The 18,282-nt window shown below is 44.0% G+C and overlaps 4 protein-coding genes and 1 pseudogene across 4 annotated transcripts; all 5 read right to left on the bottom strand.

Moving 5' to 3' along the window:
• Window positions 1-6,677: 6,677 nt before the first annotated feature.
• LOC121757370 (subtilisin-like protease SBT3) lies at window positions 6,678-9,357 on the bottom strand. The gene has a single exon (XM_042152925.1). The coding sequence runs from the start codon at window positions 9,127-9,129 to the stop codon at window positions 6,865-6,867; it is 2,265 nt and encodes a 754-aa protein (XP_042008859.1). The 5' UTR covers window positions 9,130-9,357; the 3' UTR covers window positions 6,678-6,864.
• Window positions 9,358-10,144: 787 nt separating this feature from the next.
• The window catches only part of LOC121758920, a 126,407-nt pseudogene continuing 118,269 nt past the window's right edge, over window positions 10,145-18,282 (bottom strand).
• On the bottom strand, window positions 11,106-12,365 carry LOC121758931 (subtilisin-like protease SBT3). The gene has a single exon (XM_042154368.1). The coding sequence runs from the start codon at window positions 12,055-12,057 to the stop codon at window positions 11,560-11,562; it is 498 nt and encodes a 165-aa protein (XP_042010302.1). The 5' UTR covers window positions 12,058-12,365; the 3' UTR covers window positions 11,106-11,559.
• Window positions 12,711-15,066, bottom strand: LOC121758926 (ribosome biogenesis protein BRX1 homolog 1-like). Its single transcript, XM_042154364.1, has 8 exons — window positions 14,754-15,066; window positions 14,416-14,557; window positions 14,253-14,331; window positions 14,012-14,136; window positions 13,591-13,692; window positions 13,412-13,483; window positions 13,236-13,334; window positions 12,711-13,061 (listed from the first exon to the last, which is right to left on the bottom strand). The coding sequence occupies exons 1-8, from the start codon at window positions 14,948-14,950 to the stop codon at window positions 12,930-12,932; spliced, it is 948 nt and encodes a 315-aa protein (XP_042010298.1). The 5' UTR covers window positions 14,951-15,066; the 3' UTR covers window positions 12,711-12,929.
• On the bottom strand, window positions 15,748-18,239 carry LOC121758912 (subtilisin-like protease SBT3). Its single transcript, XM_042154352.1, has one exon. The coding sequence runs from the start codon at window positions 18,101-18,103 to the stop codon at window positions 15,830-15,832; it is 2,274 nt and encodes a 757-aa protein (XP_042010286.1). The 5' UTR covers window positions 18,104-18,239; the 3' UTR covers window positions 15,748-15,829.

Here is an 18,282-nt window from a genome sequence, read left to right as displayed (position 1 = left end):
AACTCGACGTTCACTTGAGCAAAAACAAAGGCGAGCCCGTTGCACAAGAAGAGTATGCACGGGTCATCGGGTGCATTATGTACTTGACTAATTGCACTCGACCTGACATTGCTTGTGCCGTGAACAAGTTAAGTCGTTACACGAGCAATCCAAGCAAAGAGCATTGGAGAGCTCTTGTGAGGGTTTTGAGATATTTAAAACACACTCAAAATCTTGGGCTACACTTCTCGAGATACCCCCCGGTGCTTGAAGGGTACTGTGATGCCAATTGGATATCCGATAATAGAGACTCACTTTCAACAAGTGGATATGTCTTTACTATTGGGGGTGGTGCTGTATCGTGGAAATCCACAAAACAGACCTGTATAGCCCGATCAACAATGGAATCGGAGTTCATTGCCTTGGATAAGGCTGGTGAGGAAGCCGAGTGGCTTAAGAACTTCCTTGAAGACATTCCATGTTGGTCTAAGCCAGTGCCACCAGTGCTGATTCACTGCGATAGCCAAGCGGCTATTGGAAGGGCAAACAATGGTTTCTATAACGGTAAGTCTCGACATATACGTCGACGACATAACACCGTGAGACATTTGATCACAACAGGGGTGATTACAATTGACTATGTGAAGTCAATAGATAATCTAGCGGATCCGCTAACCAAAGGGTTAAACCGTGATCAAATGAATAAGTTGCTAGAGGGAATGGGTTTGAAATCCACAAACTAAAGAATTGTCATAGTGGTAACCCAACCATGATGACTGGAGATCCCAAGAACTTGGTTCAAAGGGACAACTAAGCTATGAGAGTTCATGGAAAAACACTCAAACTATATCTATTCCCTAGAGAGCAATAGAGTGTTGGAGAACTTGCCTCGTGGTAAAGGCTAAGTCTATGACTTTTAATGGTTCTTAAGGATCTCAAAGAGATGGAATTCTCAAAGAGACCAAGTATGGCAAGGTACTTGACTAAGAATCACCTACGTAAGTGCGAAGTGTGGTCGCTTCATAAAAAACGCACTTATGAATCCAAAGTGGTGTCCAAGACCGCAATGGACACAAAACGTGAGAACGGATGAGGTTGAGGTGTTTAAGTGTTAACACCATTGTCTCGGTGCACGCCGTGGGGGATTAGTTCAAAGCATCGCGCTACTAAGCCGCCTGTGTATCCGATGGTGTCGACTATGGAGGGTTCAAAGTCAACAACTACCTATCCTTATGCTTATATACCTCGCGAGGGTTGAGCTTGTGTCTGCATGCATATGCATTCGGCTATTTCCACTCATGTGGGGGATTGTAAAAAATCATGGATTAAATATGCCCGGTCAATGGATTTTGACCAAATAATAAATGTGACGAGACATTTAATTTTGTGAAATTAAATGACATAGCGTCGATCTACATTTTACGTAGGTAAAAGTAGTATATTCACTTTCTCAAATCCGATTTCCGGTGAGTGAGAAATAGTGGATTAAAGTTGGGCATAATTAGCTTTTAATTAAAGCTTGGAGATGGAGCTTAGGGAATAATTAACTAGTGTTAATTATCCCACATTGGAGGATTAACACATCTTTAATGTGTATAAATTAAGTGACTTTATGTTACTTAATAATTATAGTGGACCAAGATGGGTGAAAGAGCCCACACGCGCGCACACGCGCGCGCCGCCGCCGCCCGCCCGCCCGAGCCCGAGCCCGTGCCCGTGCCCGTGCACGTGCTCGTGCTCGTGCTCGTGCTCGTGGTCGCGGGCGCGGGCCGCGGGCCTCGGGCCTCGGGCCCGGGCCCGAGCCCGATCCCGATCCCGATCTCGATCCCGATCTCGATCTCGATCTCGATCTTGGACTTGGATCTTGGCAATTGGTCTTTGGGTGGTCTTTGGGCTTGGTGCTTGGCCCAAACTATTCTTTTTGGACCACCGCCGAGTCAGCAATCCAAGTGGCTTGACACGTCGTCAAGCGAGGCACAGTCACGGTTGCCACGTGAGAAATCCACACGCTCCACACACGGATGGCACACTCCTGCCACACGTCTGTAACCGACGTCGGTTACGAATTGCCATGATGACAGCCATCATGGCTGTTGACCCCCTGCAGTGGACTGAGCCTATAAATAGGCCAGCCATTCCATGCATCACTACACAATTCAAAAAGCATTCTGCATCATAAGCTCTCTCCCTCTCCCTGCATAGTTTTTTCTGTCGAAGCTCTGCCCTCTCCTCCATCCAGTTCGCCGGAGCTCTGTTGATTGCGGTGCTGCATCAATAGAGACGTAGCCGTTTTACCTTTGGGGACGACACGCCAAACCGAAGAGCACTACCGGGGCGTATCTCGTCTTGCGGGAAGAGGCCTCCTCGACTCGGCTAATCACACTGGTTTAGTAGTTTCGATTATACGTTGTATTTTTAAGTTCAGTTCTTCCTTTCCTTTCTTTTGGGTTGTATTACGCCCGGTAGTTATCTTTGTAATCCCAGAATCCAACAATAATGTTGTTGAATAAACATGTTCTCCAAAGCCTTTTTTCGGGTTTTGATGAGAATTTGAATTTTATTGACTTACTATTGCATAATCACAATCATTTGGGCTTCATTCATATTTCATTTGTCTTCCTACGTAGGAAAATTGTTGTTTGTACTGTTCATATACTTAGAAGGCATATTAGATTGGTTATGTTAGGGATAACAGAAGAAATCATGAATATAAAAATAAATTATGAAATATTTATCCAATTATATTCTATACAATGTGTATCTGTGTTTAGGAGAGGTAGGCTATGCCAAACTAAATAATTTTAGGGTTAATATCCTTTTTTTTTTTTTGCTTTTTTTTCTGTTTGCCAATAAATGTCCATTTTCACTTTTATTATTTCTAATAAGTGGATCACACATTCCACTAACTCATTCTACTAGCATTTTATTATAAAATAATATATAAAAGTAGGATCCCCTTCTACTAACTTCTTTCTCCATTTTATTTCATAAAGTCAAACAATTCTTAAAACCGTAACCGATCAAAATTAAGATATTTATTGGCGGACGGATGGAGTACTATATAATTTTTTACAATAGTACAATGGGAGATCATATATAAATATATAGACCAAAACAACGAAACCTAATTCAAGATATAATAAGAATCTAGTTCGGCCAGTTTGATAAGGTAGATAACTCCTTTATCTTGGAGTTATCTGACTTAGGTCATCTGCAACGTTGTCTCTTATCTGTCCCTTAACCGTCCCTTAAATTACTATTAATGGGCCCCACTGTACTTTTTTACTCCATCTCTTATCCGTCCCTTAACCGTCTCTTAAATTACTATTCATTCAATTTCATTTTTTTTATTTCCAACCAAATTCAATTAATAAAACACACTTCATTAAATAAAATAAAATAACAGCATAAAATAAAAATACAACTTAAAATTCAAAAAAATATAAAAAAACACATACATAATTTAAAATACAATTTTATAGAAAATAAAAAAAACTATTCCGCCGGCGAATCATCCCCCGAAAGCGGTGGAGGTGCACTGAAGCCACCTGGAGGCGGAATACCAAGTTGTCTTGCCATAAACTCAGTTCCGGCAAGATAGGCTTGGTATTGGGGAGGCGTCATGCGGGAAGTGTCCGCCATTGTGGCGGTCATGTACATGGACATTAGGGAGTTCGAGGGTGCCCCCGAGCCCGAGCCTGCCTGGCTTGATTCGGCTCGGCCCCTCCTCCCTCTAGCCGCCTTCGCCGCATTTCTCCCTTACGGCCGACGGCGCCCACGGGGAGGACCCCCCGGCATCGTCTGACGTGCCCTCAACCTCCTGCGAGGCAAACTTTTGTGCGGCCCTGCCCGAACCGCCCTCACTAGACGAGTATTGGCCACCCGCCGTGTGCTTCGAGCGCTTCGAGGTCGAGCCCGAGCTGGACCAGACACCGCCTGCCCACCTTTCCTCGTCTTTGACGACCTCCCAAACATCGACATGTTTGAATTGTTTGGCGGTGTCGTCGAAGTAGACTCGCAAAGCCGATCTCAGAATGTCGGCTCCCGTGGCTCCGCTTTGGTAATGAGCCGCTTCACTCTTGTAGATGGCTCGGAATTTTTTGAACTCTTTGTCAACTAGGTTAAAGTGAGTGTGGAGCATCTTATATGTGCGGCGGCGGGACCCCTTCGGCTTAATCTCGTGGTAGGCCTCGGTGACCTTTTCCCAGAAGCACTTCCGGGATTGTTGATTCCCGACGATGGGATTGTACGAGACTCTGATCTAGGCGTTGTATACCGCCAGCGTTTCTTTGGGGCTGTACGGATGCCGGCCTAGATCCTCCTCCTCGTCTGCCTCCGCCTCCGCCTCGGCCTCCTCCACCGCCTCAGCCTTCTTCCGGAGTGGGTTCAACGGAATAATCCTCCCGAGTGATTGGATACTGTAAAACTCTAATGGTTATTTTCCAATAAATGCAACAGATTATTTTTGTCATAATGTTGTTATGTTTTACATTTAATGGTTGTTTATTGCATATTTAAATGTATGAGCAAACGTAACAAAGTCTAAGTCTTTGTTTTAGTAGACCGGTTGTGGGCGTCGTCCAATTTAAGGTAACATGGTCAGTTCTAAACAAAGAAAAATAAGAATTTCACAACCTAGATAGGTCTAGACTACCTATTGCGAAAGGTTGCAATGTCAGTCCGATTATTTCTAAACCTTATTGAAATAAGATGATGTTGGTGTGGTATAGCACTGAATGGATCTAACAGCAAGACGAGTCTTTATGCTATCTACTGAAAGACGAGGTCTTGAGAATTAATTTCTTAATCAATGGACGTTAGCATTGAGCATACGATATTGAGTATCCACTACTTTGACTTACCAAAGGTGCGGGTTTTTCGTAACCCAACGATCCAGGTATAGTGGGTAGTGGTGATCATTATCTAGAGGTGCTAGGATTGCTATTATGTTGAAACGTGCGCCAGGAGAGTCTCGTTTGATAACATCCACAAGAGGAGCTCGAAACAAGGTTTTATTATTCGGAACCTAGCTAGTTGGAGTTTGATTACTCTATGAATAATAAATAAGAGTTTCTTGCTAAGTCCACTCTTGGAATTCGAAATATGTTAATTAATTAAGTCTATAGCAGACATTAATTAATTAATGGATGTTTCCATCTTAAGCGCGGGAAATAAATCAAATACAATTAAAGGAAACCCGGAATACTTGTAATTTCGGATTTGGAAGGCAGTGCAATATTACTTCTGTAGTGGCTGCTCGTAATATTCCAATAAAAGCTTATATTAAATTGTTGGTTCAATTTAATTAGTAAAAAGCTAATTGGGTGAGGCATGTTCCAGATTCTTCCTTAGATCCCTGACTGGGCCCAATATGTGACTTATATAAATAGGAGAATAAAGGAGACAGAAAACACAGTGATTTTTGAAAATTGTGCTCTCCTCCGTGAGCTGAGTTCTGTCTTCCATTATTCGAGTCCTAGTACGTTGGTGAGATTTGCCCACACAAATATCAGCGTATAGTCCGGGACACCAGTCAGAAGATCCGAGGTCTTGTATTGAAGATCTTCACGTGGAGACGGAGCAAGCCATCATCGATTCTTGATTGAATCAACGAGGTAAATTGGCTAATTCCGTAGTAAGCATGTTTTAGGAATTTTATGTGCTAAAGCATGTTTTAATTCAAGTTATGAGCATGATACATGTGATAATTACGCGAATAGATTTTGTCTAAATAATCTACTAAATAGATCAAATCATGTGATCCGTTTTGTCCGCACGCTTCCGCTGCCAGCCCCTTCAGGGTGCCCGGCGTTGACGAACCGGAACCACCACCTAGGACATTGTACATGCCCCCCAGTCGCCGAACGCGTTGATGTTGAACCCGCCGGAGCTGCCACCGCTAGAGTTTCCGTCGCCGGACATTTTGTGATGAGAGGTTTGATGAAAATTGGAGGGGAAATGGAGATGATTTGGGAAGAATAGGTGTGTATTTATGTGTGAAATGAGGATGAATTAGGAGTATTTATAGAGTAAAAAAATAAAAAATAAAAACAGTAATATTACCGTTTTTCGTTTTTAAATTTTTTTTAATTCGAATTTTTAAAAAAAAATGATTTATTGTGTCAGCGTGACGATGCCCACTCGCGGGCCGGCGAGTGGGCATCACGCATGGCGCCGGAGCGCCCCACGTCGCGCTGGCGTGTGGCGAGACGTCTCGCCATCCGTCTCGGCGGGCTGGGGACGAGATGGGGCGCTGCAACGCGTCACGCCGCCATTTTGTCCCGGCGTGACGGATTACAGGCCACCCGCGTGACGCGTTGCGGGTAACCTTAAAATGAGTGTTCTTATCATATATTGTTTTATTTGTCTTCCCAGTGTAAACACCCAACATTGTACATAAACAAATTGAATGCAAAGACCCACTCTTACTTACCCCGCGTAGACTTTTCATTGCAAAAGATGACCATGGTTTTTTTGGACCCAAACTCATTTAATTGCATGCACAACTAAACCAAGATAATACTCCACCTTTTCGTCCGTATTTATTTATAACAATTTTTTTATTATTATCTTTTAATTTATCATTTATAAGATTATAAAATTTCAACTATCTTTTTTTTATTGTCATCTTAAATGATCTATTTCTATGAAAAAAAGGAATAGTATATACAAATTCGTCCTTTTAGGGGATTCCGAGATTCAACCTCCTAAAGGAGAAAACATATGTTTATTGAATGATTTCACGCAATTTCCCATACAAACAAAGATTAAATACGAAGATTCCCTTTATAGGAAGATACATAAAAAATGAAACTAATTAATAATAACCACATCATTATTGAACAACAGATAACATAATCGGCCTTGTCACAATGTAAATTAAAATTACTCGAAATTGTCGGCGGCAGCGGACACCATAATCTGGCTTCTCACTCTATACTTACCGGTTTGATCGGTCCAAATGACTGCGCCTTCTCTATGCTGAATCTCAATATCAGCCTTGTACCGAATCGTGAGAGAATAGCTCTTCGTCTCGTATTTCTTGCCAAACACCAACGTTTGAGGCCGAACTACGGCTGTCGTGTTCACCGGAACTTCCACCGTAACCTTATACGTGGCCGCGCCATTCCCTACATTCGTCACTCTTCTCCGGAACCTCCGAGTCAACGTCCTCCCGATCTCCGCTGCCCGAATCAGAGCCACGAAAGATGGATAATTGAGGTCGGACGACGGATTCGAGCAGTTGTAGCTCGATCTTATGATGGTCAGAGTCTGGTTGCGAGTAAAGTTCATGGAACATACCAGATTCACCAGGTCTTGCACGGAAGCATCGTAAATAAGGCCTGGATCCAACGCTCTGTTGGGGTCAACGTGACCCGACCCGATGCCCAGAGGGGAGGCGACCGAGCCGTCTTGTGCCCTGATTGGCTGGTTTGTGTTGTCCAGAGGATTGGCGGTAGTCATCATCGCAGACTGTATCGCTGCCAGGCTCCAATCGGGGTGTGCGGCTTTCAAAAGCGCCAAGACCCCGGAGATATGTGGGCACGCCATCGACGTGCCCGATAGGAGATTGTAGTCAGCGGAGAGGTCGATGTTTCTGCCGATCCTGGCCGCCGGGAAGTGGGGTTGGAAGGCGGCCAGGATTAACACACCCGGCGCCATCAGGTCGGGCTTCAGGATGCCCTCGTAGGATCGCCCCGGACCTCTTGATGAGTCGTCAGAGAGAGCCGGCGCGGCTCTCGGCCCCCTGCCGAGAATCGTTTGCTGAAAATCGATGCTCGCGGTCGGGGTAGCGCTGGCAAGCGCGTAATCAGCGACTTGTTGCCCTTGCGCTGCCGTGATCACGACTCCGGGGTAAGGAAACGTGCTGAATCGGAAAATGGAGGTTTCTTCGGCAATGATTATAGCTGCTTTGACGTTGGAATTGGATAAGTCTTCCATCACGATGTCAAAATTCGTGTTTCCGATGGTGGTGTTGCAGACGATGATGGTGTTTTCCGGCGCTTCCGCCAGCTCAGCTGTGGTGCAGCCGGTTAAGCTCTGGTTGTACACTACAGGCACGTTCCGGAGTATGGCAGTAGCCGGATATGTGGTCCAGCCAGTGATGGTTTTCCCATTGCCAAGAGTTAAAGTACCGGCAAACCAACGATCAACGGTTCCCGAAGCGACAACGACGGCCCATGGGACTCCTTTAAATATAGTTCTAATTCCACGAGTCCCACGATTCCCCGCCGACGTAACAAGCATGATTCCCTTCTCCCTCGCACCAAAGCCGGCTATGGCGAAAGGACTCTCGTACAGATTATTCGCCCTGCTACTTATTGAAACGGAAATTATATCGACTCCGTCAGCAATGGCCTGGTCCATTCCCGCCAGCAAATCGGATTCAGTGGCTCCGCGGAAGAGGACCTTGTAGACCGCCAACCTAGCTCGGGGAGCGACCCCCCTCGCAGTCCCGGGCGCGTAGCCGAAGAAGGAAACTCCCTCCACAATGTTTCCAGCAGCGATTGACGCCACGTGGGTGCCATGGCCAGTGTCGTCCCTTGCTGAATCTTTAAACTCCTGATCAGGATCCTCTGCTCGAATTCCTTGGTTGAAGTATCTGGCTCCGATGATTTTCCTGTTGCATAGCGATGCATTGAAACCCTCACCACCGTTGCAAGCCCCCTTCCACCTTGCGGGGATCTCAGTCATCCCATCGTCGCTGAAGCTCGGACTCTCCGGCCAGATGCCAGAGTCAACAATGCCGATTATAATATCTTTGCCGTAGCTGGAAGCCGGCCAGAGGCCAGAAGCACTGGTGAGGCCAAGGAACTTGCTGGAGTGTGTTGTGTCCGGCATCACGACACCATCCTTGTAGGCGGAGATGAAGCCAGCTGAGTTCTTCAAGGCTTCGAGTTCGTCTTCCGACAGCACAGCGCTGAACCCGTGGAAGGCGTGGTCGTAGGTGTAGATCAGCTTGGGCTCCGACACTGATCTTTTTGATGATGTAAGAAGGGAAGAATACCAAAAATGGTGACTGGAAAATGCCTTAGGCATGGTGGATTTGTCCATGTGGACAATGTAAGTGGATCTTTGTGATGAAACATGATGAACTAGAAGAAACAACAGTGAGAAGAGAAGATGAAAAACTGCATTTGGAAACTCCATTTTCTTTTGGTTTCAAGTCACAAATAACTCCCAGCTTATAGTAACTAGTCTTCATTTGGATTTGAATGATGAAAAAAATATCTTCTCCCCAAGTGGCTGTTATCATCAATATTATTGTCGGTAAGGGGACACCATTTGTGTGTGTCTATGGTCGAAAATTGGTTTAAAGTTTAAACAATATATTTAGCTGCCATCTTTATTTTAGGAAGGACGAAGCTGAGGTGGCGGACACCGTAGATGGGTAGTGGATATATTAATGTTGAAATGATAATGTAGTTGAGTCATTATGATTCCATGAAACTATTAAAAGAATAAATAAACATAAATTGACCATCAGTAGTACTCCTCCGTCCTATCCATGCATAAATATCACATTTTTTATTGATCCAAATTTTAAGAAATTATTTGAATTTATAAATAAAGTGATAAAAAAATTAATGGAATGTGAGTCTAACTTTTATACTTCCTCTTATTTCATAGTAGTAGAAGTATTTCTTTTAATCACGGAGATCAATAAAAATGTGTGTAATATACTCCCACCATCCCCTAAAAATAGGATTCTTAGAAACAGCACGAGTTTTAAACAAAAGTAGGAAAGTATGAGAGAGATGGAAAGAAAAGTGTGTTAGTGAAAAATGAATCTCATCTCATTAGATAGAAATAAGTTTTCTTAAAAGAAAGCTTCTATTTTTAGGGGATAGATCATAAAGAAAAAGGTTTTATTTTTAGGAATGGAGGGAGCATTAAATAAAAAGATAATAAAGTAGGAGAGTGAAAAAATAGAAAGAATAAAGTAAGAGATAAGGAAAAGTAAGAGTGAGAAAAGTGTTGTTTTTTACTAAAAAATTAAATGACTCTACAAATATGGAATGTCCACATGGAAAAATGACTTTACTACTATGGAACGGAGAGAGTATATTGATTTTATAATAAAATGTGAATAGATTGAGTTAGTGGAATGTGGAGTCAATTTACTAATGTAGTATAGTAAAAATGAAATGATTTTATTGATGGGTGGACAAAAATAGAAAAACGAGATATTTAATAGCAAACGAATGGAGTATACTGCTAAGAAATTTCTCCTTCCATAGGTTGTTCAAATAATTATGAAAATAGACAAATAAGTCCTAGTAATTATAGCTTGACTTTATGATCGTTTGAGTTTGGTTGCGAGTGAAGTTCATGGAACACACCAGATTCACCAAGTCCTGTACAGAAGCATCGTAGACAAGACCCGGATCAAGCGCCCGGTCGGGATCAACATGGCCCGATCCAATGCCTAGTGGTGAGGCCTCTATCCCCTCAAGGTCCTTTATAGGCTGCTTGTTGCTATCGAGAGGATTAGCGGTTGTCATCATCGCGGACTGTATGGCTGCAGGGCACCAATCAGGGTGTGCGGCTTTGAGGAGGGCCGCTATACCCGAGACATGAGGGCATGCCATTGAAGTGCCCGAGATCAGATTGTAGTCGCTGGAGAGGTCGATGTTTCTACCAATTCTCGTCGCCATGAGTTGAGGATGGAAGGCTGCTAAGATCAGCACCCCAGGTGCCATCACTTCTTCCCCTTCTTCCGGGGTAATGACAACTCCCGGTTCAGGAAATGAAGTCGATCGAAAAATCTCAGCAGTGGTTGAAGTGATGACGATACTTGCTAGGACATTAGTACCAGGTTGGTAGAGCATCACCGTACCAAGATCTGCATTTCCAGTATTCAGATTGCATATGAAGATACTGTCGGAAGGGGCTTCTGTGAAGAACTCGGGCGAGTCGCAAGCAGATGATGTTTGGTTATAGACGAGCTGCAGGTTTCTTATATTGGCTCTTGCCGGAAATGTGGTCCATCCGGTGATGGTTTTCCCGTTGCCGAGAGTTAAAGTACCGGCGAACCAACAATCAACTGTTCCTGAAGCGACAACCACGGCCCACGGGACTCCTTTAAATATAGTTCTAACTCCACGAGTCCCACGGTTCCCTGCCGACGTGCAAACCATGATTCCCTTCTCCCTCGCGCCAAAGCTGGCTATGGCGAAAGGGCTCTCGTACAGATCCTCCGCACGGCTGCTTATGGAAACGGATATTATATCGACTCCGTCTGCAACGGCCTGGTCCATTCCAGCTAGCATATCAGATTCAGCAGCTCCGAAGAAGAGGACCTTGTAGATTGCGAGCCTAGCTCATGGAGCGACACCCCTCGCAGTTCCGGGGGCGCAGCCGAAGAAGGAAACTCCCTCCACAATGTTTCCAGCTGCAATTGAAGCCACGTGGGTGCCATGGCCATCGTCGTCCCTTGCTGAATCTTTAAACTCCCGATCCGGATTCTCTGCTCGGCCTCCTTGGTTGAAGTATCTGGCTCCGATGATTTTCTTGTTGCATAGCGAAGAGTTGAAATCTTCACCGCCGTTGCAAGCTCCCTTCCACCTTGCAGGAATCTCAGTCATCCCGTCGTCCTTGAAGCTCGGACTCTCCGGCCGGACACATAATGCCGATTATAACATCTTTGCCGTAGTTGGAAGCCGGCCAGAGCCCTGAAGCACTGGTGAGGCCAAGGAAGTTGGTGGAGTGTGTCGTGTCCGGCGTCACGACACTGTCCTTGTAGGCGGAGATGAAGCCAGCTGAGTTCTTCAAGGCTTCAACTTCGTCTGCCGACAGAACAGCGCTGAATCCATGGAAGGCGTGGTCGTAGGTGTAGATGAGCTTGGGCTCGGATTTGTCGGCATTTGCACAAGTTTGAGACGTTGATTTTGATGATGTAAGAAGGGAAGAATACCAAAAATGGTGACTGGAAAATGGGTTAGGCATGGAGGATTTGTCCATGTGGACAATGTAAGTAGATCTTTGTGATGAAACATGATGAACAAGCAGAAACAGAGAGAGGAGAAGCTGAACAGCTGAATTTGGAAACGCCATTTTCAGGGAAGGACTCATCATCAGTTATTACAGTCCGCTCTTGAATGTTGAAAGTTGTATTGCTTTTTTACTAAGTGGCTGTCGGTAATGGAATCCAATCTGTTGGCTGCCCTCGAAAACTGGTTAAATATATTATCCAAGGATATAATTAGCCGCCATCTTTTGGAAGGTATCCTCGCAAAATTTGGGCGATTTTCTTGTGTTATTATAATCATCCCACATCTAGCTTTATGACAAATACGAAACTAAAGTGACACATATGTAGTAATTTTGAATACTAATGGCTCTGATTAAATGGAGGAACAAACAGCTAACTTTAAATTTATATTGAAGCTTTTTCTTGTTAAATCAAATACTCGTCTATTATTTAGGCAAGAACATGCTCACTATAATACTCATATAAACAAGCAGAAGTGAGTCCTACTTTATCTCTGTTTTTTAATGTAATGGCAAAACAAATCAGCAGAAAAAACACTTGCAGGTATTTCCTTTTTAAAGAATATTTTTATTAAAAGGCAACTAGTCACAAGAATCATTCATACTCATCTAGGACACATGCTTGCCACCAGACAAAATTGCAGTAATAATACGAGAATGAAAAATCATTTTATATTTTAAATGCTAATTTCCAAATCACAAAATTATGGAGTAGTATCTAAAGTATCAGGAACATATTTTACTGTAAGAGTTGGATAAGCTTTTGCTTTCAATATATATGTAGGAAGAGGTTTAATCCATAGATCAAATACAGTTTATATATGAACCAAAAAGACTACATATTTGGTACAAAGTGCAACTAAACAATCAAATACACATCTTCCTGTTGTGTGGAGGCAACTGAATTTTGACTACAGGAAAGCAAATAAAAAGACATGCTAAAGGTTATTAGATTCTTACTCCTTCCACATATCAGCAAACTCATCAACTTCGAGGGGATTTTCCATCTCGTGCATCTTCTTCCTGGTCTTGGCTTTAACCTTCTTTGCATATTTCCCGGCCTTCTGTCTTTTCTCCATAGAGCGAATCTGGTGAAAAGGTATGGGGGAAGGATCAATTATAAGGTTTAATTTGCAGATTTATCATAATTCAAAAATTGTCCATTCATTTGAAGCAATGTTTTTACCTTTACCAAGCATTAGAAGAGGGAAAAGAAAATGAAACTTTAAGGTCCAAACATGAAGATATACTACAGAACTAACCGTGTTGGGTGAAACGTAGAAAGGATTCTCGTACAATGTTGGCCCGCCAAAGCTGCCACTGAATATCTTAATTGGGTTTAAGCAAAACCTTGGACCAACCTGGACAAGGAATGTGTTAAATATAAACTTTTAGAATGTAAACACCAGGTACATATATGCAGTGTTCCTTTGCAAACCTCAATCAGAGTCATCTTTTCCAAATCTCCACGGTCTAACTTTTGTGATGTACCAGTATGGTCGGCTGATATCTGATTCACGGAAATGAAGATGCTAACATAAATTCCTCTTATAATGAAACATTACTAATAAGATAGGATTGCTGCACCAACATATTTGCTAATACAACATCACAAACCTGGTAATTCCGGAACCATATGTGGTCGTCAGCAATAGAGAAGACAAATACATGGTCATGGTATGGTTTCGATTTCCTGTGATCTTTCGGTGTGGCAAACACCTGAATAACAGAAAGTAACATATAGAAATTTGAAACCATAAATAAATACACAGATGGTGGGAAACGCATGACAACAAGCTATAAAACTCCTTAAATATAATCAATGCAATCACTAAGACAGACTTTAAATATAGCATTTTACATCAGTTCTAGTGCTAGAAAATGCAAATTTCCTTAAAATTAAGACAATTTGAAAATACCAACTAAGGTAAGGTAGCTCTTGTATACACTAAGACATGCTTATAACTAATTTTCTCATATCATGTCTAATTCACCATTTATCGCAAAAATAAAAAACAAAAAGGCATGGAGGACCTACCAGAGTAATCATCTCCTTTAGGAGCTTCCAATGAGGGCTTTTATCGAAGTTGGATGAAAACGTCAGGATAGGACGTGAACCCTTGAGATGGTTTCCAGTAAGTTTCAGTTCCTCCATTGTGTGCACTGACATAAATACACGACAAACATAATCACGGCCAATCTAAAAGGCAGAGGAAATGCTTATGGGGCGTGGGGAGAGTCGAAAATCTGAAAAATGTGACGAATACAACCAGCCATACCAGCATTAACCAAAAACTTAACGGAGGGACCATTGGGGCACTTAGCCATCCATAAGTAGAGGTCTCTCCCTTTCCTGCACTGCAGAGAGCAAGCGTTGCAGCTACATTACAATTGATGTTTCTAACAACACTATTTCAAGGAAAGTTCAGAAGCTCAGAATACCTCAAAGAACAAGCAAGACGAGCAGCTCCTGAGCTCGACAAGCTCGTTCAGATCCGCACCTTTGCTCCCCTTGGACTCGACCTTGTTATCTTTCTTACAATGAGGCAATAAATCAACCAAGTTCATCATCAAATGACGATACCTAAAATCACCCAATCAACAAATCCAATAAAAAGAGCAATCAAATATTGACGCAGTAAAACTTAAAATCAAACATTCAACATTTCCAACAAAAACAGAAATTAAATAGAAACAAGGTGCCAACTTAATTTGCAGGTGTAAGGCAAAAATTAACAAGCTCAAACCGTCAAATACGGAAAATAATTATAGAATTGAACCTGAAACTAATGCGGCGAGAACAAGTAACCAAAACTTTCTCTTTATTCCGGAAAAAGGGGTTGGAATTATTCTCCTTTAAGTCCTCAGGACTGGTTTTGAATCCGAAAAGAGTTCTTTCGGGCCGTTCCGGCGCGGTTTCTTCCTTCTTCTCATTCTCTGCCGCCTTGGTTTCGCTGTGCTTTCGCTTCTTCCCCATTCCAACTTAATCAAACTCCAACAACCGAGTGCAAAATTTACGAATTTCCAGATGCCGAAACGGCTACAGACTGAAGAGAGTGATTTGGGCAGAGGTTAAACCCTATACCCTAGTCCATAGTGGGGAAGAAAGAGGGATTTTAGATATCGTGGGCCCTGCATGTTAAGATATTTTTGGGCTTTTGATGGGCTAAAAACTGCCCACATTAGTTTTGTAAAAAATGAAATTACTTTTCTTTTCTCTTTGTTTATTCATCAACTATGGTAGCTATTGCAATTCCAGCATCACGTTTAAAGCCTTTTTAATCTTTAGTCGTAGCCATTTAATCTAAAAACTATTTATAATAAAAATTGCATCGAAACTCCTATTCACGGACGGATCAAAATAGAAAAATTGGACTATTAAAATAGAAACAACATTTCTACTTTTTTATCTCTCTTACTTTATTCTTTATTAATTTATAAAATAACACTATGTAAAATCTCGTGACGAAAATGCAAACGCTTTATTTCTGATGGGTCGGAGGGAGTATTAAAAAACTAAAAAATATAGAGTACTCTGTTATCCTGAGAGATCCAGATCTAAAATATACTCCACATAAAGTTTGATAAAATTCAGACGTCAATTGATGGCAGGACACTTTTTCCAGGCAAAAGACGGTCATATTGTAATAGGGCCCCAAATTCAATTAAATTGTGAGGTCGTTTTTTTAAGCTAAGTTAAAAATACATTTTCATGCAATTTCATGTGCAAACAGAAGATTATATACGAAGCTTTCCTTTGTTAGGATAATCTGATGAAACTGAACTATAATTCATAAACTTCATCATTATTGAGTAACAAATACCATAATCGGACATGTAATTTTTTTCACAAAAATTACTCGAAATTGTCGGCGGCTGCCGACACCATAATCGGACTTCTGACTCTATACTTGCCGGTTTGGTCAGTCCAAATGACTGCGCCTTCTCTATGTTGAATTTCTATATCAGCCTTATACCGAATCGTAAGAGAATACCTCTTCGTCTCGTTTTTCCTGCGAAACACTAAAGTTTGAGGCTCAACTACGGCTGTGGTGTTCACCGGCGCTTCCACCGTAACCTTATACGTGGCCGCCCCATTCCCTACATTCGTCACTCTTCTCCGGAACCTCCGAGTCAACGTCCTTCCTATCTCCGCCGCCCGAATCAGAGCCACGAAAGACGGATAATTGAGGTCGGACGTCGGATTCGAGCAATTGTAGCTCGACCTTATGATGGTCAGAGTCTGGTTGCGAGTAAAGTTCATGGAACATACCAGATTCACCAGGTCTTGCACAGAAGCATCATACACAAGGCCTGGATCCAGAGCCCGATTCGGGTCGACGTGACCCGACCCGATGCCCAATGGCGAGGCGACCGAGCCGTCCTGTTCCCTAATGGGCCGGTTCGTGTTGTCCAGAGGATTGGCGGTGGTCATCAGCGCAGACTGTATCGCTGCGGGGCTCCAATCGGGGCGCGCGGCTTTAATGAGCGCCGCGGTCCCTGAGATATGCGGGCACGCCATCGACGTGCCCGATAGGAGATTGTAGTCGGTGGCAAGGTCGATGTTTCTGCCGATTCTCGCCGCCGTGAGATGGGGATGAAAGGCTGCCAGGATCAACACGCCCGGCGCCATCAAGTCCGGCTTCAGGATGCCCTCGTAGCTCCGACCCGGACCTCTCGACGAGTCGTCTGAGAGAGCCGGTGCGGCTCTCGGCTCCTTCCCGAGAATCGTTTGCTGGAAATTGATGCTCGCGGTCGGGGTGGCGCTGGCCAGCGCGTAATCAGCTACTTGTTGCCCTTGCGCCGCCGTGATCACGACTCCGGGGTAAGGAAACGTGTTGAATCGGAAAATGGAGGTTTCTTCGGCTATGATTATAGCTGCTTTGACGTTGGAATTGGATAAGCCTCCCATCACGGTGTCGAAATCTGTGTTTCCGATGGTGGTGTTGCAGATAATGATGGTGTTTTCCGGCGCTTCCGCCAGTTCAGCTGCGGTGCAGCCGGTTAAGCTCTGGTTGTACACTACAGGCACGTTGCGGACTATCGCGCTAGCCGGAAATGTGGTCCATCCGGTGATCGTTTTCCCGTTGCCGAGAGTCAAATTTCCGGCAAACCAACGGTCAACCGTACCCGCCGCGACGATCACAGCCCAAGGAATACCCGACCGGATCGTCCGAACACTCGGCCCGCGGTTTCCGGCCGACATACAAACCAGAATTCCCTTCTCCCTAGCTCCGAAGCTAGCAATCGAGAGAGGGCTCTCATACAACTCAATTTCTTGGACACCCACAGAAATCGAGATTATATCGACGCCGTCAGCCACGGCCTGATCAATAGCCGCAAGTATATCGGACGACACGCCGCCGCCGCCCCACAGGGCTTTATAAACGGCCAGCCTAGCCCGCGGGGCCACCCCTCTGGCGGTCCCGCAGGCGTAGCCAAAGAAGGAAACTCCCTCCACGAAGTTTCCTGCAGCAATGGACGACACGTGGCTACCGTGGCCATCGTCGTCCCTTGCAGTGTCGGGCACTGCAGTAGCAGGGTCCGACGCTTTTATACCCTGGTTGAAGTACCTGGCTCCGATGATTTTCCTGTTGCACAGCGACGAGTTGAATCCGTCACCGCCGCTGCAAACTCCCTTCCATTTCGCCGAGGCTGGGCCGGCGATCCCGCGATCACTGAAGCTCGGGCTCTCCGGCCAGATTCCGGTGTCGACGACGCCGATGATGACGTCCTTGCCGTACTCCGACGCCGGCCAGATGCCGGAGGCTGGGCTGAGGGAGAGGAAGTCGGGGGTCCGGGTGGTGTCAGGCGTGACGGCTCCGTCGGGGTAGGCAGAGACGAATCCCGACGACGCTTTTAGTAGTTCGAGCTGGGTTTCCGAAATGGAGACGCTGAATCCATGGAAAGCGTGGTCGTAAACGTAGAGAAGCCTTGGGTTTGGATTTGTGGCTTGATTTACAGATTTGAGAATGGAAGAATACCAGAAATGGTGAGAGGAGAATGCTTTGGGCATTGAGGGTTTATCCATGTGGATAATGTATGTGGATCTTTGTGATGAAGATCCATCAACAAAGAAAAGGCATAGCAGCAGAATCAGAGCAGTTTTTGAAGTACTATCCAACTCCATTCTTTTGCTTCCCTCACTCTAGATTCCAATGTCTATTTAACTAAGTAGGAGTACATGAGATTTTGGGGTATGGTCGTATGGATGAATGTGATCTTGAATAAAATATTAGTACTAAATCAAAAAGATATGAATGTGATCAATTTGTAAAAGTAACCACATTATTGTTTTCACCAATTTTA

The sequence above is a fragment of the Salvia splendens genome, chromosome 12 (genome assembly GCF_004379255.2).
Source record: "Salvia splendens isolate huo1 chromosome 12, SspV2, whole genome shotgun sequence".
Classification (NCBI taxonomy): domain Eukaryota; kingdom Viridiplantae; phylum Streptophyta; class Magnoliopsida; order Lamiales; family Lamiaceae; genus Salvia; species Salvia splendens.
The sequence above is the reverse complement of the archived record's forward strand: the minus strand, read 5'-3'. Positions and strand labels throughout refer to the sequence as shown.

Excerpts from the sequence above, each read along its gene's own strand:
- LOC121757370 (XM_042152925.1), bottom strand. The coding sequence starts at position 9,129 with ATGGAGTTTCCAAATGCAGTTTTTCATCTTCTCTTCTCACTGTTGTTT.
- LOC121758926 (XM_042154364.1), bottom strand. The coding sequence starts at position 14,950 with ATGGGGAAGAAGCGAAAGCACAGCGAAACCAAGGCGGCAGAGAATGAG. Across the intron at positions 14,558-14,753 it reads TCTCGCCGCATTAGTTTCAG|GTATCGTCATTTGATGATGA; the intron begins GTTCAATTCTAT and ends GGGTGATTTTAG. Across the intron at positions 14,332-14,415 it reads CGTCTTGCTTGTTCTTTGAG|TGCAGGAAAGGGAGAGACCT; the intron begins GTATTCTGAGCT and ends TGCTCTCTGCAG.
- LOC121758912 (XM_042154352.1), bottom strand. The coding sequence starts at position 18,103 with ATGGAGTTGGATAGTACTTCAAAAACTGCTCTGATTCTGCTGCTATGC.
- LOC121758931 (XM_042154368.1), bottom strand. The coding sequence starts at position 12,057 with ATGATGAGTCCTTCCCTGAAAATGGCGTTTCCAAATTCAGCTGTTCAG.